This window comes from Macaca nemestrina, chromosome 8 (assembly GCF_043159975.1).
Source record: "Macaca nemestrina isolate mMacNem1 chromosome 8, mMacNem.hap1, whole genome shotgun sequence".
NCBI classification, from domain to species: domain Eukaryota; kingdom Metazoa; phylum Chordata; class Mammalia; order Primates; family Cercopithecidae; genus Macaca; species Macaca nemestrina.
The window spans coordinates 7,181,593-7,207,979 of NC_092132.1; the positions used below are offsets into that span (position 1 = coordinate 7,181,593).

The window sequence follows — 26,387 nt, forward strand, 5'->3', positions numbered from 1 at the left end:
CAATTGTGAGGACGTAACAGGCATGTCCATGCATATGGAACACATGGAGCTAGCCACATACTCTCCTCAGAGAGGGTTAGACGGTGACTGATGAAGCAGGCAAATGTGTATTGTCCATGTAGAAGTGGAAATACAGCAATAATATAGTAAAGGTGCTGTATACATGGGTCAGTCATCAGGAAACAGGCAAGACATAAATTATGTAATTTCAAGTTCTGACAAGTGGAAGAAAAAAAGCAAGATAAGAACATAGAAAATGAAGAGAAATGGGGTATGCCTAGCAATCTCATAAATGTTTAACCACCAGCTTTCAGAAGAGCAAAAATAGACAAAGGACGAACTGCCTTTTGTAGTGTTTGCTGATTTCTCCTGTGCAAATGTTTTCACAAGGGTCACTTTCAAGCTACCAATGTGCTATCACTGAATATGGAATTGGGAAGAGATGTGCACAGTCAGCTCTTGCAAACCAGCGTCAATGGGCCCCAGTGCAACACTGAGTAGAAGAGAAAGTCTGTTTTAGCCAACGCGATAAGAAAAGGTCTTTTTGAAGATGTGACATTTGAACAGTGTCTGGGGTTACAGCAAGCCATGCCATGACATACGAGAATATTGTTTAGGCAGACAGAATAGTTGTCGTAAAGGTTCTGATATGGGAACACGTGTTTAAAGATCAGCAAGAAGGCAAGTGTAGCCAGAATACAGTGAGAAAGTAGGAGAGGAGAGGGAGGGAGGACCAGAGGGCAGTAGGGACCAGTCCATGTGGGGCCTTGTCGGCCAGGAAAAGACTTTGGATCGTGTACTATGAACATTATGGTTAATGCTTTTGTTTTTCCTTTACCAGCAAATGAGTATGAGCCTTGGCATTTCAAATCTTATATACACGATTTGAAATCTTGATTCTATAACTTATAATGCTTGTGACATCAAACTAGTTACTGAATCTCTTATATCTAATTTTTTTAGATGTAAAGGGAAGAGTCCTTCATTCAATTACTAATGTATTTAGTGTTGACTATGTTAGTTGGCTCTTCACTATTTTGAGTGCTGGATATTCAACAGTGAATAAAACAGAGAAATCCAATATCTCATTGAGCTTATGTTTTGGTGATGGAAGGCCTACAAGTACATAGATATGATATGCTAAGTGGTAGTAAGTGCTATGGGGAAACATGCATCGCTGTGAGAGGAACAGAGAGTCCTAGTTCATGAATTGTCACAGAAGGTCTGCTGGAGAAGGTGATGGTTGAGTGAAGATCTGAATCAGGTGAGAGATGAGCTTTCCAAATCTCTAGAAGATTGTAATGTCTATCCTCTGAGTGACTTTAGAGATTAGAGAATGTTGTAAGCATTCAGTGAATAGTAGACATTAACAGAAAACATAAATCATAGACTAAGATAAGTGGGATACTACTCAGGAGAAAGTAAAACTTTTTGCCAGGTCATCAAGAATAAGAGGGAGAATTTTATTTCAGACTGAGAAAATTGCTAGAGAAAATGTACGAAGTGCTGTGAAGAGACGTGAGGCTTACCGTGGGATAGTGAAGAGGGGCTATGCAGGGCTGGCACCTGTGCGTGAATGTGGTTCTGCACACCTGCAGGTCAGAGCTGGAGAGAGGTAGTTGCCCCAGGGAGGTCATGCCGCTTACACAAGGCAGCAGCGGACTCCCAAATTAGGATGGACATGGGGCAATGTAGATGGCACAGGTGAAACTCAGCTGTCAAGACCCATCTTGTTCAAGCTCAGATTAAATTGTGTTTCTCAAACGATGGGTCACAATCATTTAGTGGACAGTGAAATCAACTTAGTGTGTTTGGAACAGTGCTTCTTAAATGAAACAGGATAGGATAGGAGGGAGTAGGAAAGGACAGGGCAAGGCAAGGCGGAATAGATGGTATGAGGAAGGAGTGTTTGCTGAAACTGTTCTTCAGTGTGTGTGCTTCTGGGAGTATGTGATAGCACGGGGTTGCCATGGAAATGAAGACCATCTTTGGCCATGGGTCGTAATAAAAAGTGTTAACAAATCATCTAGAATTGACCGGCAGCAAGGGTGTGTTTTATTGTCCCTCTTCTCTGTTTTACTAATGTCTAGCTCGTGCTTTTCACACAGCAAGGAGGTGTTGGGTGAAAGTTTGCTGAGGAATGAATGTGGAAGTGGTGATGGAACCTATGTTGATGTATTCATTTTCATAACAATCGTAATGAGATATCACTCTTTCTTTTACATAATTGTAAGTTTTAACTTTTGAAAAGGAATTCATTCTAAGAGATGCTATGTCCATAGGGTTGACCACAATAGGCATTTTACCTGGTGCGAATAAATAGACATTTATTCATGGTGCTTCGTCTATTGAAACTACTCTGATCAGAAATGAGTGCTTTACATACTTTGGCTCGTTTAATATTCACATGAACTGTATGAGGTAGGTACTATTATTCTCCCCACTTTAAAGAAGAAGAAACTGGGGAAACCTGGGCTCAGAGAAGTTAAGTAACTTACCTTAGACCACACAGCCAGCAAGTGACACAAACAAGATGTATTGGAGCCCAGTGACCACACTCGTCACCTCCTTGCTTTGGCTTCTCTGTGCACTGTTGAGCCATCATCCTAAAGAACAAATGAGGAGGAATAAAGTGAAATGCAGATTTGCGAATTTCTAAAACAGAAGTGTCCTTATGCGTTCACTCTGTATTCCTGGAGTCAGGATTCCTGTCTGACAGCATAAGCCCGGACTCAGGTAAACCTGATGTTGAAACAAAACAAAAAAAAAGATGAACCAGGTCCTGTATGTTTCAGGAGACTCTTTCCCTACATGCCATACAGAATAGCCCAACTAAAATCAAGGATTCTACCTGAATGCTCAGAATGGGAGCGTCTCTGCCTACTGTGCAAACGACTGGCTTCCAAGCAAACCCTGCTCCCTCAGAGTGTCATTTAGGTAGATAAGGAGGTGACCATGTGCTGAACAGGGGCCATGAATGGAGCATGCTCGCTCAGACACAGGTGTGCAAGGCTGACCTATGCAGGGTGCATTCCAGGCTAGTCTCTCTCCACTTATGTGGCTTCTGCCGTGGGTGGGGTGGGGGAGGAGTAGGTAGGGAGTGGAATTGGAGGTGAAAGTTTGAAAAGGCAAAGGCAGAGTTCAGATTCCTGTTTGGATCCTCTTGATGGTAAGGAATGAGGATTTCTTATTTAATTAATGCTACTCTTAGTTGCTAATGTATTTATTTACTCAACTCCCTTTCCCCTTCCCTTCCTCCCTCCCTCTGCATAATTATTCATCATCCTTTATATCCAGGAACTGATCTGGGGACTTTCCATACAGTGAATTAAAAAGCAACCAAGGTAGACAAGGTCTCAGCCCTCACTGGACAGAGAAGACAATAAATAAATTTGCAAATAAGCAAGAAAATTTAAGATGGGGCTAAAGAACCTGGTAATAGAAAGTTCCTGATTTGACCGAATAGGACCAGTGGCTGTCTAAAGTAGGGTGTTAAAGGAGAACAGTTCAGAGAAGGTGACATTTACACTAAGGTCTGAGGGTGGGAAGGAGCCCAGGAGGACAGTGCATTACAGGCGGAGGTAACAGCCGGTGCAAAGGCCCTGAGGCCAGACACAGCCTGAATGCTGCACCAAAGATCTAGGAGAACGTCAGTGGGGCTGGAGGGCAGTGTGTGAAGAGGAAGGTGGAGGAGTTACAGTGATGGCAGGGGTGGGGGTCATTCAGAGCCTTGGAGAGTCAGAAATTAAGATTCACTCCCAGTTTTGCTAATAATAAACTCAACTCCAACTCCAACTCCACATTCTCCCTGTAGTTTGCTTAACTCAGAGAGAAAGTAGTTTTTCCCTTTAATTATTGTTCAAATAAAAATGTGCTCAGGACCTTCCCACTGCAGCCCCAGCCGTCAGAACCACTCTTGCAGAGCTCTCTCATTCCCTGCATATGCCGTGTTGATTAATTTTATTGATTTAACAAGTATAGTCAAAATGCTGTTTGCTGCATGGGAGGCATTGTCTAAGGCACTTGGGATATACATCAGTGAGCAAAACAGCATGTGTTGGAAGACAGGTGCTAAACAATAAGCATTATGAATCAGTCAGTTGTGCAGCATGATAGAAGTGATAGGCATTGTAAAAACACAGAGCAGGGAGTCGACATCACAACTGCCTTTGGTTGGGCTGAGTGGGGTGGATTGTGGTGTTTCCTAACTGTGATCTTTGCCGTGGAGGAGAGAGCATCCCTGCCTGGAACACTTCTCCCCCAACTTGCTTCAGTCCATTAGCACCTGGTAATTTCTGTTACCAGGATCTGTTTTCATCAGTGTTCTCCAGAGAGACGGAACCCATAGGATATACATGGAGAGAGAGAGATGACAAGAAATATATTAGGACAATTGGCTCACTTTATTGCGGAGACCAGGAAGTCCCGCGATGGGCCTTCTACAAGCTGGAGGACCAAGGCAGCTGGAGGACCAAGGCAGCTGGAGGACCAAGGCAACTGCGAGCGTGGCTCAAGCCAGGTTGAAATTCCTCAGAACCAAGGAAGCTGGTGGTGGACAAAGGCCTGGGAGCGCCTGGGGTGCAGAGAGTGCTGTTGAGAGTCCCAGAGTCCAAGAGCTGGAGAACCTGGAGTTCTGACATCTAAGGGCAGGGGAAGAGCATTCCAGACCCAAGGGAGAGTGAGAGACGAATTTGCCTTTCCTCTGCTTTTTGTTCCATCCAGGACCCAGCTAATTGGATGGTGCCATCCACATTCAGGGTAGATCTTCCCCACTCGGTCCCACAATTTGCACGCCAGTCTCCTCTGGAGACACCCTCACAGGGATCCTGGGGCAGCCCAGTCATTCTAATCCACGCTAAACCACCTAGGTTTCCCTTTCAGCAGAATCACTGAGAATAATCCATGCAATGTTTGACAATGTGTAGTGCTTTACCAGCTATATGGGGATTATATAATCCAATCAAGGTGACATCCAAAATCAACCAACATGAATCCACCCCTTGTCAACTTGGCACCCATTCGCATTTCTTAAAACTTATTTAATCTTCAAATAAAGATAGTGGGCCGGGTGCGGTGGCTCATGCTTGTAATCCCAGTACTTTGGGAGGCCGAGGCAGGTGGATCACCTGAGGTCGGGGTTCGAGACCAGCCTGACCAACATGGAGAAACTAAAAATGCAAAATTAACCAGGCATGGTAGTTCCTGCCTGTAATCTCAGCTACTTGGGAACCTAAGGCAGGAGAATCTCTTGAACCCGGGAGGTGGAGGTTGCAGTGAGCCAGGATTGTGCCATTGCACTCCAGCCTGGGCAACAAGAGCAAAACTCTGTCTCATAAAAAAAAAAAAAAAAAAAAAAAAAGATAGTAACAGTGTCATAGTTACATCTAGCATGACACAACTATTCTGCAACTTCCTCCAGACGGCCACATTGCACTGGCTGTGCATCAAGTTTAAGGATGGCAGGGAAGCTTCTCCTGTGAGGCCTGCTTAGCAAAACCTTGCAGTTGCCTATGGTTGGGCTTGAGAGGTCATGCCCAGGATTTCGGCCTAGAACCAGACTCCTCAGATTCTTGCAATCAGAGATAGGCACTGATTCCTGTGTACCCTTTAGCATTTTCAGTCAGCTTATTAACACTTGCTAGGCCTTGTTTTAGGTACTTGGTCACATTCTCGAAAGCCCTGTGCTCAAGAAGCTGCGTTTCCCTAGATCCCAGCCTGCATAACATAGCTTAGACCTGACTCTCCCACACCGGTCCTGCTATATTTTAATTATTTGCTTAATCACTTGTTTTTTTCATGACTGTTAGCTTGTCCGTCCTAAACTCAAGCTACAATCTTCTAGGTATACTTCCTAGCCCATGCACACCATCCTAAGTCCACTGGTATTCAACATATTTTCTAATAAAACCAAAACTGGGCCAGAAATTCCAGATTCAGAGGGTGGTAAAAAGTGCAGAATTGACTGCGATAAAATTCCATTTAAACACTCAGATAAGAATATTTAAAGAGTTAAATATGCTGAGAAGAATATGTAAAGAGTTACATATTCAGAGAAGAACATTTAAAGAGTTAAATATTCTGAGAATTCACAGAGTTATGAAGTTGTAGCAGCCTTCAGGGCTTTGAGGAAGAGAAAATAACCCTTCCTCTCTATTGTGGTGGGTTAACATCTAATTAAAAATGAGAAGGAAACAAAATATACATATTTAATATGTATAGTAAATATGTATATGAAATCATACTTAATATGTAAATTCAATATGTATATTGTATGAACTATACATACATAAATATTATATATGTCTATACATTTATCTTCATTGCACCTGTTCCTGAGAATGCTGAGTTTGAGAAGTTGCTTTGAGTCTGTGCAGTTTCACAGCTATGAAGCTCTTCTACAGGCAGCTGGTCTACAAGGCTGGGGAGTAAGAAGGGAGCTTCCAGAGGCTGAGCTGCTCCACAGGAGTGATAGACAGACACACAGAAACTAGCTCTGCAAGCTCAAGTCTTCCCAAAACTCATAGACTCTGTAAGCCTCCTTCTTCCCCTGGGGGAAGAGTGATTGAGTTGGCATGGAAAATAATGATGAAATGTTCATGCCTTTTTCCTTTATGGAGTAAAATACACTCTCCCCCTTCTGTAGAAACTCGATGAGAAGGGAATACACACTTTGTGCCACCCCAGCCTTTGAATTAGGAATGGTGATTATTCCAAACTCTGGAATTGAATTCCTGTTGGTGGAAGGACATATATGTCAGAAAGAAAGAATATGGAACATATTTTTTTTCATCTTACAGGGGAAATCAAAATATATGGCTCTTGATCTAGGGAAATGTATACCTTCATCCAGGATGCCACTGTCCATGTAATAATCAATAAAAATGGTATTTTAGATAGGTTTTAATTCAAATATGCCAAAATATGACCAGATCCTAAGACGTCTAAGAAGTAAGAAAAGAGTAAAAGATACATAGATTTATATTTTTTTCGAAATGCTAATTTAAAATCTCTAAATTTCTAGTCATTTAAAAACTCAGTTTGCTTTCCACTAATGTGGTATTTATTATATTTCACTAAAATGGTCTATGATAAATACCCTTGTGTTTCTGCTAATCCTATAATCCATGGCCTCTAATTTCAACACCTCAGTCAGTTCCAAAACAAAGCAGACTGTGGCTCTGGGGGCTGAGTAGGTGGGTGGAAGAGAAGGATGACGGGCGGACAATTGCCAGAGTCGGCTGAGAACCGAGTATTTTCCTGGGCTGAGGAAGAGGGGGTAACAGTTTGGAAACCTTTCACTCTTCCCTGGGTGTTTACCCTGCATGTGCTCCCCAGGATACAGACGCACAGCCAGCTATCCCTGGACATCCGGAACTCAGAGTACCTCACCAGCATGCCTCCGCTGCCTGCAGAGTGCCTGGACATCGACGGCGATTGGAACACCCTGCCGGTGATCTTTGAGGACAGATACGTGGACTGCCCTGCGACAGGTTTGTCTGTTTTGTTTTGGAAAGACTCAGGAATAAGGCTTTCCAGTGAGATTCCGACAGTGGCCCAGTTTGTTTATGTCCCAGCGAAAGTGACACCAAATTAATGAACGATTGTGTCAGTCCGTAGAGAGGAAACAAGCTAATGGTTTGAAATGACTTTGTTTCTGTGAAATGGACAAACCCATCTAACAAAATAACAATGAAACGCTTCTTCCCTGACTCCTTCTGGAGTGGAATTATATGTAGTGCGTTTTCACCTGCACAATAGGAGCCACAGCCTGCCTGTCCCCACACCAGAGTGACATGAAAGTCAGATGAAGATTCTTTCTTATCTCAAATGTGCCATTCAAATAAATACGATTTCCAGGTGAACTTTAAAGACATTGGGCCAAAGACTGGGCTCAGTGGCTCGTGCCTGTAATCCCAGCACTTTGGGAGGCTGAGGTGGGCAGATCAGCTGAGGTCAGGAGTTCAAACAGCCTGGCCAAAATGGCAAAACCCCATCTCTACTAAAAATACAAAAATTAGCTAGGTGTGGTGGCAGACGCCTGTAATCCCAGCTACTTGGGAGGCTGAGGCAGGAGAATTGCTTGAACCCAAGAGGCAGAGGTTGCAGTGAGCCGAGATCACACCACTACATTCCAGCCTGGGTGACAGAGCAAGACTCCGTCCCCCAAAAATAAAAAAATAAAAATAAAAAACAAAGGCATTGGCCATTTGTTCCACTGTCTGCACATTATCACCTTGTCTGCGTGGGTGTTTTTCCGCCAGGTATTTTGATTTCCCCGCATAGTCTACAGCTGTGCCCATTAGGTGAACTGGTGTGTATACATCATTCTGGTCAGAGTGAGTGTGGGTATGTGTGAGTGCACCCTGAGATGGGATGGTGTCTTGTCCAGGGCTGAGTCCTGCAATGGGATGCTATCTTGTCTAAGCTGATTTGTTTTCCTGAGCCACCAGGAAAGGGTAAAATATGGAAGCACTCAGCGAGCTACCATATTTCTGACTGATCGTGAACTATAGGTTGGCAGGAGGTGCTCCTTACAATTTCACTTTGCAGACATTTATTCTTTGATCGAACCCACCACCACTGCAACTCCTGTCACTCATCGAGTCACCAAATACTGGGCAAATCATTATTTGTTTTTATTAATTGTTCTTAAATGTATGTATAGCTCAGATTTACTTCAGGGTTTAATATTAGAAGTGTTTTAGGTCTTTAAGTTTAATGATGGTTTTGGGATCAGAAATATGCCATAGGAACTTAACTCTTGTTTATATCAATTAGCCTACGGTAAAACTGCTTCTGTTACACATCCCTTTAATTGTGTTAGAGGTCAGTGTTTCCAGCAACCTACTGATGATGTTAAATGAGGACTTACTGTATATGGTTTAATAGATGAATGATTCATTTCAGGGAGAAAAGATCACCTGTTTGTGTGTATTGTTTCTGTATATGTAGCCGGAGTGCAATCTGTTTTGCTGCTGTCACACAGAGTTTGTTAATGGACTTAGAGGTCAAGAGGGAAGTGCCCTGGGCAAGAGGTCAAGGTTCGTTTCTTCTCCTAACCCACATGGCCCTGCTCCTGGAAACCCAACAAGCTAAATCGTCCTGTGCTCCCTTCAAGAATCAGAAAAACATCAGGCTCTATGCTGGAGGTTGTAGATGCTTTACCTCTTTAATCCTATAAACAAACTCACAAGCTCAATGCCACAGAGAGAATCTGAGGCACTAAGTATAATAATTTATTAAAGATCACAAGGCTTATTAAAGCCAATGTTCAAAGCCAACTCACTCCGATTCCAGTCCGTGCTCTGCCTCGCTGTCTGTGCAAGGAGTTTTAAATCATCGTGTTTAAGTGCCCATCATTTAAAGGATGCTTTAAAATGGCTAAATTTCAAAGATTCTGCTACCTGAGACTTGTAGGATATTTTAAAAATCCAAGAGACTTCCAAGGGCAGTGCAACCTTGCAAACATACGGTTATTTGGTTCTCAGTTATACCCTGACATCTAGTGTCAGCACAGTGTATGGCAGTTATAAAGTGTACAGGCCAGAGAGCCTCCAAACCAACTGGTCAAAACAAGTTTAAAACATGACACTGAGACGTTTTCTTCTGTGGGGTGTGTGTGTGTGCATGTATGTATGTGTGTTTGCATATATATGTATGTGTATGTATGCATATGTAGGTATGCATGTATACTAATATGTAAGTGCATCTTCATCAGAGTTATATGATTTAACTACAGAGAATCTGAACTGTTGGAGAAGAAATTTAAATTAATCGCCCACTATCAGAACCTCTAGTATTATCATTATTAGGTTTTGTTGCAGATTGTCTTCCAGTCTTTTTTCTGCACATATTAACATACATTCTTGTGAAAATGAATCTCAGTCCCTCAACTCACAGGTGCAGTTATATCACATACCTCTATTTTTAAATAAATGCATTCCCTTGGCTGGTCACGGTGACTCACACCTGTAATCCCAGCGCTTTGGGAGGCCGAGGCGGGTGGATCACCTGAGGTCGGGAGTTCGAGACCAGGCTGACTAACATGAAGAAACTCCATCTCTACTAAAAATACAAAATTAGCTGGGTGTGGTGGCACATGCCTGTAATCCCAGCTACTCGGGAGGCTGAGGCAGGAGAATTGCTTGAACCTGGGAGGCGGAGGTTGTGGTGAGCCAAGATCACGCCATTGCACTCCAGCCTGGGCAATAAGAGTGAAACTCTGCCTCAAAAAAAAAAAAAAATCATCAATTAAGTAAATAAATAAATTCATTCCCTCTCTGTGCCTCCATCCTGCAACATCAGCTGGAAAATCAACCGCAGTCTTTCTGGGGCTTCTCTGCCCACTCCTTTCTCACTACCTCTCACGTCAGTGCCCTGGAGTCAAACAGCAACAAGACATGGTTGCGGGAAGTCTTTCTAGGATTGTCCAAACCTGCAGGTTGCTCTAACCCATTGGTTATCCATATTTATGTTGTGAATCCCAAAAACCTGAGATAGGTCTCAGTTAATTTAGAAAGTTTATTTTGACAAGGTTGAGGACACAGGCCCACAACACAGCCTCAGGAGGTCCTGATGACATGTAACCAAGGTGGTCAGAGCACTGGTTTTATGCATTTTAGGGAGACATGGGACATCAATCAAGATATGTAAGATGAACACTGGTTCGGTCTTGAAAGGCGGGACAATTCGAAGCTGGGAGGGGGCTTTCAGGTCATAGGTAGATAAGAGACAGATGGTTGCATTCTTCAGAGTTTCTGATTAGCCTTTCCAAAGGAGGTAATCAGATATGCATTTATCTCAGTGAGCAAAGGGATAGCTTTGAATAGAATGGGAGGCAGGTTTGCCTTAAGCAGTTCCTAGTTTGGCTTTTCTCTTTAGCTTAGTGATTTTGGGGGCCTCAAGATATTTTCCTTGCACAATGTCATATTTTAGGATCAGCCTCTCCTTGCAGCTTCTGTGTTGAGCTTGAGGCTGGGACTCCTGCACAGTACAGGTGCACTCATCTTCCTGGAAGAACAAAGGCAGTCACTCTCAGAGGCGGATCTCTCTCCTCCAGTCTTCTCTCCACGGACCTCTGACCTGAGCCTTCTGTATCCCCCATACTACTTTTACAGAAATAACTGTACCCCCACTCCAAACTGAAAGCTTCTCTTGAACTCCTTGGTCTCTCACAAAGTATTCCGATGATTCTTTAACCCCAGATCAAAAGCATGAGTGATAAAGAACTATTTTCTCTTCCCTCAAGAACCCAGTGACCTTAATATTTATACCCTGCCGTGACGTTATCAGATACAATTATATTCCATTCGTCCAGTGTAAGGGAAAAAGGGAAATAAAAGATTTCCATTTCTATGTGAAAATAATAGCATTTGCTGGGCACGGCGGCTCACACCTGTAGTCCAAACTTCTCGAGAGACTGAGGTGGGAGGTTTGCTTAAGCCCAGGAGTTAGAGGCTACAGTGAGCTATGACTGTGCCTCCTCTCACTGCACTCCAGCCTGGGTGACAGGTGAGACCCTATCTCTAAAAAGAAAAAACAACTAAGGTAAGCCATAATAGCATTTCTTCATGGTCTGTGACAGTACCATGGTGTATTAGTATGTTCTCACACTGCTGATAAAGACATACCTGAGACTAGGTAACTTACAAAGAAACAGAGGTTTAATGGACTCACAGTTCCATGTGGCTAGGGAGGCATCACATGGTGGAAGGTGAAAGGCACGTCTTACGTGGCAGCAGGCAAAGAGAGAATGAGAGCCAAGCGAAAGGGTTTTCCCCTCATGAAACCATCAGATCTTGTGAGATGTATTCACTAGCACGAGAACAGATGAGAGAAGCTGCCCCCATGATTCAATTATGTCCCACCAGGTCCCTCCCACAACATCGGGGAATTACGGGAGCTACAATTCAACGTAAGATTTGGGTGGGGACACAACCAAACCATATCACATGGCCTAAACATATGCCATGTGCCAGACACTCTGCAAAATCTGTCTTTGTCTCTGCTCCCCCAACACCCACACCATGCCTCTCTATTCTAAGACAATTGGGAGGTTCGCCTAAAACCTGAAGAGTTGGCCAGATTGTCAGATTGTCTGGTTTTGAGTCTTTCCCCCTAACGATTATTAACTGTGTGAAATTAGGCAAAAGGGGTTAGAGTTTCTCCTCCACAGGATTGCTGTGACTAGTGGATTGATCAGTCCATAAAACACTTAAAAGAGCAACTGGCATAAAGGCATTCTGAATGCATGTTAACTAACACTATTCATTAGTATTTGACTCTAAATCCATTCTCTTTCAATTAGATCCTTTGCTACTTTCATTTTTCTATAATTACAATAGTGAAACTAATTATTTGCTATTTTGGCAACTGACTGACTTCATGCACTTTCTGTTTCCTGTCTTGGCTGTCCGTGATGAATTTGGTGAATGTTTTTTTTTTTTTTTTTTTTTTTTAATTCCAAGAATCTATGACCTGTGGTATAAAGACCAGATGACTCATTTATACAAGGCATTCAAGTTCATCTATGGCATGGGTTCTCTCTCTGTCTGACTCCATACCCCCAACACCTCACTCTTGTTCCATCCACATGGGAATGAACCAAACCTGGAGCAGAGTGTGCCCAGCCTTCTGGGCCTTTGCCCATGCTGTTCCCTGTGCTTAGTGTGGCTCACTCCCTCCTTTTCTGAAGAAGTTCATTTCATATTCCCCAGCAGTCCCATTCTTTTTTTATTTTTTTAAAGACTTTTTAAAAGAGCATTTCAGGTTCCCAGTAAAGGAAAATAAAGAGGAAGATACAGAGATTTCCTACGTACCTCCTGCGCCCTCACATGCACAGCCTTCTTCATTATCAACATCTCCCACCTGAGAGGTGCCTTTGTTACAGCAGATGAAACTCTATTGACACGTCATTATCACCCAAAGTTCCTAGTTTGCACGAGGGTTCCTTCTTCATGTTACACATTCTATGGGTTTGGACAGACGTATAATGAGTGATGTGCATCCATTCTTATAGCACAATACACAGTAGTTCCATTGCTCAAAAAATCCTCAGTGCTTAGCCTATTTATCTTGCCTTCTCCCCAGTGCCTGGCAACCACTAGTCTTTTTACTATCTTCATTGTTTTGCCATAGTGCACATTATTTTGGCAGAAGAGATAGCTGTATCTGTGTATATTTCCCAACATTTTGCAAATTCCTTAAAGGCAGAGCTTGGTTCACTGTTATAACTAGTACTCACTTTCCTTCCTCCTAAGCCACTGCCTAGGAGAGGGACTTTTCACGTAGAGTATGTCAAAGTACTGTTTGTGGGACTAAATGATATTGAAGCAACATTTTTTCAAGCCAATGCAAACAATAATGAGCATATTATTATTTGTTTTGTTGGATTTCTGTTCTATTCTCAATTCATCACCTATGTACTAGCCATGATGCTAGCCTTGGGGCTATAGAAATTCACAAAACATCAACTCTTCTCTCTAGACTTGACAACAGATGCACAAACAGATCATAGTATGGCAATAGGATATATCACACTGCATGTATCTAGAAAGGAGGCTCAGAATTTGTTAGAGAATGTCTAACTTGTGGTAGGTTGTGGGAAGGATATCATAGAGAGAGGGGAATTTGTTCACAGTTGCTCAAGATGCAAAGAATGTGCCCTGGTAAGGAAGAGATCCATTATTCCCTTGCTGCAATCATAAACTTCATTCCAAGGCATCATGTCTTAATGCTGCCTGCAGTCTGTAAGTAGTGTCTCAGTGGTTTACTTCATGATCACATTCAATAGTGATTGCATTGATTTAACTTCTACTAAGACCATGTGGAGGATTTAAACTTTTTAAAGAAAATAAAAATCCAGTCCTTTTTTTGTTTGCTGTATATGTAAATTGAATAACATGTCACACGACTATTTCATGAGAGCCATGATACAGACAGACATGAGAGGTTATTGTTTTTGTCCAGTTACGAATTCTTAGAAGGGAGGGAGGCAGAGAGAGAGTAAGGGGGAGAGAAGAAAGGAAAGAAGAGACAAAAGCTTGAGAGAGAGAATGACTTACCTAAATAAAAATAGGAAAAGATCATCTTTGGCTCCCCACCATCTGATTATGAAGATCACAATGATTCCGGGAGCTTTCCTGTGGTCTGAATGCCTCAAAGGAGAGTTTCTCTTAATAAAATTGAAGCTTGGCAGTATTTTTCTGAGAAAGTAGAAATCTGTCTTCCCCAGGTGTAACATCATTTTGTATCATAACTCTACTTTGACTTATGACTATAGAGCATGAAGTTTACTTTGAATCTTCCCATTGTAGAGTTGAGGACAGTGACCTCTAATAGGATAAGAGCTTATTTGAGTTCCATAATTGTCCAAGGTCTTGTCGCTGGGTAAATGGCAATGTCAGAATTGAAAATCAGGCTTTTCTGGCTCTAAAGCTGTCTTTTACTCTGTAAATATTGTGCATAAGATGGAGAAATGCTTTAATATTTACAAGTGGGGATTATTACACATACTTTGATAAGTTAAAAGTAAAAGGATGACAGGTTTGACAGCTTTTTGTTTGTGCAGTACCATTCTGACACTAACTACCCAGAGGTCAAACTTCACCATCTAAGGGCAGAATCCTCGACGAACTTTACCTTTAAATACCAGACACCAGGCTGGGCACGGTGGCTCACGCCTGTAATCCCAGCACTTTGGGAGGCCGAGGCGGGTGGATTGCCTGAGCTCAGGAGTTTGAGACCAGCCTGGGCAACATGGTGAAACCCCATCTCCACTAAAATAAAGAAATAAAAAAATAAAATTAGCCAGGCATAGTGACATGTGCTTGTAATCCCAGCTACTTGGGAGGCTGAGACAGGAGAATCACTTGAACCTGGGAGTGAAGATTGCAGTGAGCTGAAATGGAGACACTGCACTCCAGCCTGGGCCACAGAGCGAGACTCCATCTCAAAAGAAAAAGTAAATAAATAAATAAATAAATAAATAAATAAATAAAACCAGACATCAGCTCAGGGGTTCCCAGGCCACCCATATTCTGAACAACTGGCTGCAAATTGTGGGTTTCCATAACCCCTCAGGTTCAATAATTTGTTAGAATGACTCCCAGAACTCAGGAAAGCATCGTACATATAATTGCATTTTTATTATAAAAGATACAACATCCAGTTAAAAAGGAGATCCATAGGATGAGGTCTGAGGGCCCTCAGACATAAACATTCTGTGCCCTCAGGACTTACCACCCTCCAGGCACACCGGTCTGTGTCATCACCAGAGACACTCACCTAAGCCTCAGAATTCAGAGTTTTTATCGGGGGTTCGTTGTGACCAAAATCAATCTCCAGGTCACTCTTTCCCAGAAATCAGGCTGGTATTACTTGACTGAATGTCTTAACTGTCTAGTCACATTATTGGTCTTTCCAGCATGGCCAACCTCTATCCTGAACTAACTTATTAGCATAAAGTGTTTAGGGATTCACCATGAGTCCCTGGTTAGCAAACATTGTCAAGACCCCATAAATAACAAAGAGACTATTATCATTTGAGAAATTCTAAGAATCTAGAGACTATCTCTTAGGAATTAGGAATGAAAAAATGTCAGATTCTTTTTTTTTTAATTATACTTTAAGTTCTAGGGTACATGTGCACAATGTGCAGGTTTGTTACATATGTATACATGTGCCATGTTGGTGTGCTGTACCCATTAACTTGTCGTTTATGTTAGACGTGTTTCCTAATGCTATCCCTCCCCCCTCCCCCCACCCTAGAACAGGCCCTGGTGTGTGATGTTCCCCACCCTGTGTCCAAGTGTTCTCATTGTTCATTTCACACCTATGAGTGAGAACATGTGGTGTTTGGTTTTCTGTCCTTGTGATAGTTTGCTCAGAATGATAGTTTCCAGCTTCATCTATGTCCCTACAAAGGACATGAACTCATCCTCTTTTATGGCTGCATAGTATTCCATGGTGTATATGTGCCACATTTTCTTAATCCAGTCTATCATTGATGGACATTTGGGTTGGTTCCAAGTCTTTGCTATTGTGAATAGTGCCGCAACAAACATACATGTGCATGTGTCTTTATAGCAGCATGATTTATAATCCTTTGGGTATATACGCAGTAATGGGATGGCTGGGTCAAATGGTATTTCTAGTTCTAGATCCTTGAGGAATCGCCACACTGTCTTCCACAAGGGTTGAACTAGTTTACAGTCCCACCAACAGTGTAAAAGTGTTCCTATTTCTCCACATCCTCTCCAGCACCTGTTGTTTCCTGACTTTTTAATGATCGCCATTCTAACTGGTGTGAGATGTATCTCATTGTGGTTTTGATTTGCATTTCTCTGATGGCCAGGGATGATAAGCATTTTTTCGTGTGTCTGTTGGCTACATAAATGTCTTCTTTAAGAAGTGTCTGTTCATATCCTTTCCCACTTTTTGATGGAGTAGTTTGATTTTTTCTTGCAAATTTGTTTAAGTTCTTTGTAGATTCTGGATATTAGCCCTTTGTCAGATGGGTAGATGGTAAAAATTTTCTCCCATTCTGTAGGTTGCCTGTTCACTCTGATGATAGTTTCTTTTGCTTGCAGAAGCTCTTTAGTTTAGTTAGATCCCATTTGTCTATTTTGGCTTTTGTTTCCATTGCTTTTGGTGTTTTAGTCATGAAGTCCTTGCCCATGCCTATGTCCTGAATGGTATTGCCTAGGTTTTCTTCCAGGGTTTTTATGGTTTTTGGTATAACATTTAAGTCTTTAATCCATCTTGAACTAATTTTTGTATAAGGTGTAAGGAAAGGATCGAGTTTCAGCTTTCTACACATGGCTAGCCAATTTTCCCAGCACCATTTATTAAATAGGGAATCCTTTCCCCATTTATTGGTTCCTTTTATATGATGGATTACATTTATTGATTTGTGTATGTTGAACCAGCCTTGCATCCCAGGGATGATGCCAACTTGATCATGGTGGATAAACTTTTTGATGTGCTGCTGGATTCGGTTTGCCAGTATTTTATTGAGGATGTTTGCATCAATGTTCATCAGGGATATTGGTCTAAAATTCTCTTTTTTTGTTGTGTCTCTGCCAGGCTGTGGTATCAGGATGATGCTGGCCTCATAAAATGAGTTAGGAAGGATTCCCTCTTTTTCTATTGATTGGAATAGTTTCAGAAGGAATGGTACCAGTTCCTCTTTGTACCTCTGGTGGAATTCAGCTGTGAATCCGTCTGGTCCTGGACTTTTTTTGGTTGGTAGGCTATTAATCATTGCCTCAATTTCAGAACCTGTTACTGGTCTATTCAGGGATTCAAGTTCTTCCTGGTTTAGTCTTGGGAGGGTGTATGTGTCCAAGAATTTATTCATTTCTTCTAGATTTTCTAGTTTATTTGTATAGAGGTGTTTATAGTATTCTCTGATGGTAGTTTGTATTTCTGTGGGATCAGTGGCGATATCCCATTTATCATTTTTTATTGCATCTATTTGATTCTTCTCTCTTTTCTTCTTTATTAGTCTTGCTAGTGGTCTATCAATTTTGTTGATCTTTTCAAAAAACCAATTCCTGGATTCATTGATTTTTTGAAGGGTTTTTTGTGTCTCTATCTTCTTCAGTTCTGCTCTGATCTTGGTTATTTCTTGGCTTCTGCTAGCTTTTGAATATGTTTGCTCTTGCTTCTCTAGTTCTTTTAATTGTGATGTTAGAGTGTCAATTTTAGATCTTTCCAGCTGTCTCTTGTGGGCATTTAGTGCTATAAATTTCCCTCTACATACTGCTTTAAATGTGTCCCAGAGATTCTGATATGTTGCGTCTTTGTTCTCATTGGTTTCAAAGAACATCTTTATTTCTGCCTTCATTTCGTTATGTATCCAGTAGTCATTCAGGAGCAGGTTGTTCAGTTTCCATGTAGTTGGGTAGTTTTCAGTGAGTTTCTTAATCCTGAGTTCTAATTTGATTGCACTATGGTCTGAGAGACAGTTTGTGGTAATTTCTGGTCTTTTATATTTACTAGGAGTGCTTTACTTCCAACTATGTGGTCAATTTTGGAATAAGTGTGATGTGGTGCTGAGAAGAATGTATATTCTGTTGCTTTTGGGTGGAGAGTTCTGTAGATGTCTATTAGTTCTGCTTGGTGCAGAACTGAGTTCAATTCCTGGATATCCTTGTTAACTTTGTGTCTCATTGATCTGTCTAATGTTGACAGTGGGGTGTTAAAATCTCCCATTATTATTGTGTGGGAGTCTAAGTGTCTTTGTAAGTCTCTAAGGACTTGCTGTATGAATCTGGGTGCTCCTATATTGGGTGCATATATATTTAGGATAGTTAGCTCTTCTTGTTGAATTGATCCCTTTACCGTTATGTAATGGCCTTCTTTGTCTCTTTTGATCTTTGTTGGTTTAAAGTCTGTTTTATCAGAGACTAGGATTGCAACCCCTGCTTTTTTTTGTTTTCCATTTGCTTGGTAGATCTTCCTCCATCCCTTTATTTTGAGCCTATGTGTCTTCTCTGCACATGAGATGGGTCTCCTGAATGCAGCACACTGATGGGTCTTGACTCGTTATCCAATTTGCCAGTCTGTGTCTTTTAATTGGAGCATTTAGCCCGTTTACAGTTAAAGTTACTATTGTTATGTGTGAATTCGATCCTGTCATTATGATGTTAGCTGGTTATCTTGCTCATTAATTGATGCAGTTTCTTCCTAGCATGGATGGTCTTTACAATTTGGCATGTTTTTACAGTGGCTAGTACCAGTTGTTCCTTTCCATGTTTAGTGCTTCCTTCAGGAGCTCTTGCAAGGCAGGCCTGGTGGTGACAGAATGTCTCAGCATTTGCTTGTCTGTAAAGGATTTTATTTCTTCACTTATGAAGCTTAGTTTGGCTGGATATGAAATTCTGGGTTGAAAATACTTTTCTTTAAGAATGCTGAATATTGGCCCCCACTCTCTTCTGGCTTATAGAGTTTCTGCGGAGAGATCCACTGTTAGTCTGATGGGCTTCCCTTTGTGGGTAACCTGACCTTCATCCTGGCTGCCCTTAACATTTTTTCCTTCATTTCAACTTTGGTGAATCTGACAATTTTGTGTCTTGGAGTTGCTCTTCTCGAGGAGTATCTTTGTGGAGTTCTCCGTATTTCCTGAATTTGAATATTGGCCTGCCTTACTAGGTTGAGGAAGTTCTCCTGGATAGTATCCTGAAGAGCGTTTTCCACCTTGGTTCAATTCTCCCTGTCGCTTTCAGGTACACCAATCAGATGTAGATTTGGTCTTTTCACATAGTCCCATGTTTCTTGGAGGCTTTGTTCATTTCTTTTTACTCTTTTTTCTCTAAACTTCTCTTCTCACTTCATTTCATTCATTTGATCTTCAGTCACTGATACCCTTTCTTCCACTTGATCGAATCGGCTACTGAAGCTTGTGCATGCATCATGTAGTTCTCATGCCATGATTTTCAGCTCCATCACGTCATTTAAGGTCTTCTCTCTGCTGTTTATTCTAGTTAGCCATTCATCTAATCTTTTTTCAAGGTTTTTAGCTTTTTTGCGATGGGTTTGAACATCCTCCTTTAGCTTGGAGAAGTTTGTTATTACCGATCATCTGAAGTGTACTTCCATCAACTCTTCAAAGTCATTCTCCGTCCAACTTTGTTCCATTGCTGGCGAGGAGCTGCATTCCTTTGGAGGAGAAGAGGTGCTCTGATTTTTAGAATTTTCAGCTTTTCTGCTCTGGTTTCTCCCTATCTTTGTGGTTTTATCTACCTTTGGTCTTTGATGATTGTGATGTATAGATGGGGTTTTGGTGTGAATATACTTTCTGTTTGTTAGTTTTCCTTCTAACAGTCAGGACCCTCAGCTGCAGGTCTGTTGGAGTTTGCTGGAGGTCCACTCCAGACCCTGTTTGCCTGGGTATCACCAGCGCAGGCTGTAGAACAGCATATATTGCAGAACAGCAAATGTTGCTGACTGATCCTTCCTCTGGAAGCTTCGTCTCAGAGGGGCACCTGGCTGTATGAGTTGTCAGTCAGCCCCTACTGGGAGGTGCCTCCCACTTATGCTACTCAGGGGTCAGGGACCCACTTGAGAAGGCAGTCTGTCCATTCTCAGATCTCAAACTCCATGCTGGGAGAACCACTACTCTCTTCAAAGCTGTCAGACAGGGATGTTTAGGTCTGCAGAAGTTTCTGCTGCCTTTTGTTCAGCTATGCCCTGCCCCCAGAAGGTGAGTCTACAGAGGTAGCCAGGCCTGCTTGAGCTGCATTGGGCTCCACCGAGTTCGAGCTTCCTGGTTGCTTTGTTTATCTACTCAAGCCTCAGCAATGGTAGACGCCCCTCCTCCAGCCTCGCTGCTACCTTGAAGTTTGATCTCAAACTGCTGTGCAAGCAGTGAGCGAGGCTCCATGGGTGTAGGACCCTCCGAACCAGGCGCAGGATATAATCTCTGGTGTGCTGTTTGCTAAGATGATTAGAAAGGCACAGTATTAGGGTGGAAGTGTCCTGATTTTCCAGGTACCATCTGTCTTGGCTTCCCTTGGCTAGGAAAGGGAATTCCCTGACCCCTTGTGCTTCCCGGGTGAGGTGATGCCCCACCCTGCTTCAGCTCACACTCCGTTGGCTGCCCCCACTGTCCAACAAGTGCCAGTGAGATGAACTCAGTACTTCAGTTGGAAATGCAGAAATGACCCATCTTCTGCATCACTCATGCTGGGAGCTGTAGATTGGAGCTGTTCTATTCAGCCATCTTGGAACCAAGTCCTCAAAGCCAAATTTTTTATTATACAGTTAGACATTTGGATAACTTGTAAACATAGATTCTTATGCTATAATATAATTTTCTTTCTTTTTTTTCCCATAGGGCATAACTTGAGTGTTTATCCTAATTTTGATGTTCCAGTGACAAGTCCTACAATAATGAATCTAAAAGAGAAAGCAGATAACTGTATGGTAAATGGCAATTTATCTTTTAGGGAAGACCTTGTCTTGTCTACCATAAAACCATCCCAAATGGATTCTGATGAAGAAGTTATAAAGTGTCCAGAGCTGGCTGAGAATGTGGCCACACAAAAGCATATGGATGTGTGCTCTGAATCTCAGGTGTATATAACAATTGGTGAATTTCAAAACAAAACAGGTGTGCCTGAAGATGAATGTTGGACTGGCCAAACATCTGATGCTGGGACACATCCAATGGCAGATGTGGATACTTCTAGAAGGAGTCCAGGCCCAGAGGATGGACAGGCCCCAGTGCTGACCTACATTGATGTAAAATCTAGCAATAAGAACCCCTCCAGAGCTGAACCCCTGGTGGCCTTCAATGCTCAGCATGAGAATAGGAGCTCTAGAGATAAGTATGGATTAGACGGGACTGGGCCAAGCAAAGTGGTAGTAGGTGGAAATCACCAAAATGCCATCTCTTCAGACAAAACAACTCTCCATGAATTAAGTACTCTAGGAAAGGGAATAGATCAAGAGGGGAAGATGGTGCTGCTAAGCTTGAAACTCACCCCCTCTGAGCCCTGTGATCCACTAAATTCTACTGTGAGGGAGCCCTTAGATATTAGGTCTTCCCTAAAGGACTCTCACACAGAAGAGCAGGAGGAACTCTCAGTGCTATCTGGGGTCATCAAGAGATCTGCATCCATCATATCAGATTCAGGCATTGAGAGTGAGCCAAGCTCTGTTGCCTGGTCGGAGGCCCGAAGCAGGGCTCTGGAGTTGCCCAGTGATCGGGAAGTCTTGCACCCATTTGTTCGAAGACAAGCCCTCCACCGGAACTCCCTAGAGGGTGGGCACACAGAAAGTAACACGAGTTTGCCAAGCGGCATCCAGGCTTCTCTCACCTCCATTAGCTCTTTACCTTTCGAGGAGGATGAGCGGGAGGTGGCACTCACTAAGTTAACCAAGTCTGTATCTGCTCCCCATATCAGTAGCCCAGAGGAGGCTGCTGAAGATGCAGACACCAAGCAGCAAGGTGGAAGTTTTGCTGAACCTTCAGATATGCACAGCAAGAGCCAAGGTTCCCCAGGACCTTGCTCTCAACTTTCTGGTGACTCTGGAACACAGGATGCTGGAGCAGACCATCCCCTGGTAGAGATAGTTTTAGATGCTGACAACCAGCAGGGCCCTGGATACATAGACATTCCCAAAGGGAAAGGGAAGCAGTTTGATGCTCAAGGACACTGCCTTCCTGATGGCAGGACTGAGAACACTCCAGGTGTTGAAACCAAAGGTCTTAATTTAAAAATACCACGTGTCATAGCACTTGAAAACCCCAGGACCAGATCTCTTCCTAGAGCACTTGTGGAAACCCCAAAGGGCATACCTAAAGACTTGAATGTGGGTCAGCCAGCTCTTTCCAACAGTGGCATCTCAGAGGTTGAGGGTCTCTCTCAACATCAGGTGCCTGAATTGAGCTATACATCAGCTGCTGATGCCATCAACATGAACTCAACAGGCCAGCAAAGCCAAAGCGGTTCACCTTGCATTATGGATGACACAGCATTTAATAGAGGAGTGAATGCCTTCCCGGAGGCTAAACATAAAGCAGGCACTGTGTGCCCCACTGTGACCCATTCCGTTCATTCCCAGGTTTTGAAAAACCAAGAGCTGAAGGCAGGCACTTCCATCATGGGGTCCCATCTGACCTCTGCAGAGACCTTCACTCTGGACAGTCTGAAGGCTGTGGAGGTTGTGAACTTATCTGTATCTTGCACTGCCACCTGTCTCCCTTTCTCATCTGTGCCCAAGGAGACCCCTGCCAGGGCTGGATTCTCTTCCAAACAGACCCTGTTTCCCATCACCCATCAGCCTTTGGGATCCTTTGGAGTTGTTTCTACCCATTCCAGCACGTTGGATGAGGAAGTCAGTGAAAGGATGTTTAGGTAAGCTGGCTGATGGGCTTACCTTTCCCACAACAGTCTTTTAAATTTTTCCACATATTTCTCCATTTCATGCATACTATTTCAAAGTTTAGATATCTGTGATTTTCTGATTTAAATAAGGTAATATATCATATTATAGATAATATATCATATATTTAATTCATATTATATGAATTAAAAATGCAGAATGCTGTAAGGAAGTAAAAATGGTCAATAAGTCTACCTCCAAATGTAACCACAGTGTATATTCTTCTGCATTTTTTCTATGTGAATCTATATCTATTTATGCTTTTTATACAAAAATGAGACCATTCTGTACAAATGGCAATTGTAAATGTTTAATTTAATAATATATTAGAAATATCTATGTTTGCATCATCATTTTAATAATTACACAACATTCTGTTGCATGAATATACCATGATTTGTTAACCAAATTCTTTACAAATGAACCTTTAAATTTTAACTATTGATTGATTGATTGATTGATTGAGACAGAGTCTCGCTCTGTCACCAGGCTGGAGTGCAGTGGCTCAATCTTGGCTCACTACAACCTCCACCTCCTGGGTTCAAGTAATTCTCCTGCCTCACCCACCTCCACGCCCAGCTAATTTTTGTACTTTTCGTAGAGATGGGGTTTTACCATGTTGGTCAGGATGGTCTCGACCTCTTGACCTCTTGATCCGCCCACCTGGGCCTCTCAAAGAGCTGGGATTACAGGCATGAGCCACCGCACCCCGCCAATTTTGTTCAGTTTTTATTATGAATATTATAACTCTCTTATGAATATCATTGTACCTCTACCTTTTCATATTTTGAAAGGGGAGTTCCTTAAGAGCCTTTGAGGAATACAATTCTTCGTCAGATTTGACTCCCAAACACCCTTTAACATTGTGGGGCTTTTAAGTTTACCTTTGTAATGCCAGAATTCATTTCTTCATCCTTGTATTGGGCTTGTATTCACAATGTTCTCCCATCTGTAAACTGTATATCTGATTATGTATATAATAGAATCACTTTATCAAAACATCCCATCTTCTTTACCCTTCTGCAAAATGCTAAAGAGTTACATATTAATGGTGTCTCCAAAAGAAATTGCCACAGGCAGGTAAACATTGGGTTTTTTGTTTTATAAAGAATATTAAATACCTATCATATGGTACTTGTCATTAATTCAGTGAGTACACAGCAGACATAGCAGATGCTATCCAGTACCTGCCTGGCCAGGGGTTCCCTTGCTTTTATTGTATCTGCAGTCTAATGGAGAGACAGACACATGAGAAAAGTAGATGAGGGCAGTGACTGGGTAAATATGATGTTTCATGTGTGCATGGTGAAGCCAGAAGGAAAAGTGCCTAATTTGGCTTGGGGAAATGAGTGTGAATAGGGATAGTGGCCAGGCAAAGCGTCCTAAAAACGATGGCATCTACTCTGAGAAGAAAGTATAAGAGACGATGATGATGATGAGGCTAATAACAGATAATAACAAGAAATAGTAAGTGTCAAATTTGAGATTCTGACCTTGGCAGTCTGACTCCAGGGTCCAGTCCCTTAACCATCGTCTTGCCAGGTAACCAGACAAAGAGCATCATAGCCAAGTGAGACAGGCATTTCAGGCACACAGTCCCTTGTGCACCAAGGCATCTAAGTAAAGCCAAGACATGTAGTTCATGCAGAAAATGATAAGAAATGTGTTATTTATGGAGGCTGGGAGTGGTGAGGAGTGATGCTGGAGGAGCAGGGGAAGGCCAAGCCATGGTGGGCCTGGGTGTCAATCAAGTCAAGAAGCTTTCACTTTTTAAAGATTGCATGGGGCCTTAGAGCTGGGTAGAATCTTTGATATCCTGTCATTCTGTCTCCTGTTCAATGCAGGAATCACATAAGCATCTGCAGAACCAAAACCCATAGAGGCTTTGGTTTTCGTAGAGTACTTTCCTGCCTCCTTGTTCAGAACAAAGCTTCACTCACTAGCATGTCCCCTGGGGGCTCAAGTCAGCGACTGCCACTCAGCAGGCACTTTGCCTGTGGGTGCTCAGCCCTCCTACATACCAGCCCAGCTCATTCCCTGTTCAACATGAAACACACAGCTTGGCTTGTGATTAATTAGTGTATTCTCCAGTTTTTATCAGGCCAAAGAAAAATTTAAAAAAGAACTGAAGATTGAAGGATTTCTGTACAGTGACTTAACTGTACTAGCTTCTGATATACCATATTTCCCACCAGAGGAAGAGGAAGAAAATTTGGAAGATGGAATTCACCTGGTTGTCTGTGTCCATGGCCTGGATGGTGAGTTCTAAAACAAGTTTTCTTCCCAAATTCTGTCATATATACAACTTACAATATTTATGCATTAATTTAGATGAAGTATTCATTCAACAGAATGTTCTATTAGCAACTATGGAATGATAGTAATTACGATGAATCTAAGGAAGTGATATGGCCTTGCTCTTAAAGAAAATATCTCTCTGTCCCAAAAAATCTGTTAACTAAATAAAATACATGAATGAATGAATACATGTAGTGAAGGCGTGAATGGGATAAATCAATACATAAATAAATGGAATAAATGATTCATAGAATAAGTGTACAAAGTAAAAGAATGAATGGAGTGAATGAATTAATGAAATTAGTATATTATGGGAATGAATATATTAATGAAATGCATGAACACAGTGATTTGAACCCATGAATTCATGGAATTCATGAGTCAATACAATGGTCTGAATAAAGGAAGAAATGGAGAGGAATGAATACATGTATTCATTTTGAGGAGCTCAGGTTAGTGGCCCAAACATTTTGCTACCTACTTTTATTTACCTCCCACTTATAGAATACCTTTGCTATACCAGGGACTTTGCTAGGTTCTGGGATCTGCAGGAACAAAACAAACTTTCTCACTCATCAACTCAATGTCATGCATGACCAGTCTGTACCTCTCGTGTGTATGACACTAAAGTAAAATGAGATAAGACTTTCAATGTATTTGTTAAAATAAGACATCTGATCAGGCTATAGGCAATTTTTTCCATCATGCACGTGAAAGATGAGGAATGTTATAAAGATAGAGAGGCTTCACCCATTTTGTACTGTCAGAAAACGGAGCCGTGGATCACATTATCAACTGGGCAACAAGTCATGAAAACCACAACAGATACCAAGCACAGGGTGCTTTGGAAGATGAGTTCTCTACTTCAAGGTGCATCTGCCTAAACTCTGCAGAATTTTCAGGATCCACTTGTTCAAATTCAATTTCCAAGGGCTTATGTGTATTAACAGAGAGCTGAGCACATTGATAACAGTTATGAATATTGACACAACTCTTCATGTTGTACAAAAAACTCAAGATTTGTATTCTTATAAATGTTCTCAGTTTATTAAGAACACCATATTAAATCATATTTTCTGAGACGGTTGTAAGTTGCAGAAAGTTCTCTTTCCCTCAGTAGCTGAAGGAGAGGGGGCCATTTCCACCCCTTGCTTAACACTTTATGCTGAATATAAACACTTGCAGCTTTTGTTTTC

General features: G+C 42.0%; 1 protein-coding gene across 13 annotated transcripts in view; it reads left to right on the forward strand.

The window, feature by feature from the left end:
• LOC105488273 (family with sequence similarity 135 member B) overlaps positions 1-26,387 on the forward strand; it is a 363,325-nt gene that overhangs the window by 313,354 nt on the left and 23,584 nt on the right. For all 13 annotated transcript variants that reach the window (XR_011606684.1, XM_011752155.3, XM_011752152.3 and 10 more), the window contains 3 exons: positions 7,336-7,490; positions 20,840-22,865; positions 24,985-25,151. Coding sequence is in view for 12 of the 13 variants with exons in the window: in XM_011752155.3 (XP_011750457.2) it covers positions 7,336-7,490; positions 20,840-22,865; positions 24,985-25,151 (2,348 nt within the window). In the remaining variant the exon portion in view is untranslated. The remainder of the gene's footprint in view (positions 1-7,335; positions 7,491-20,839; positions 22,866-24,984; positions 25,152-26,387) is intronic.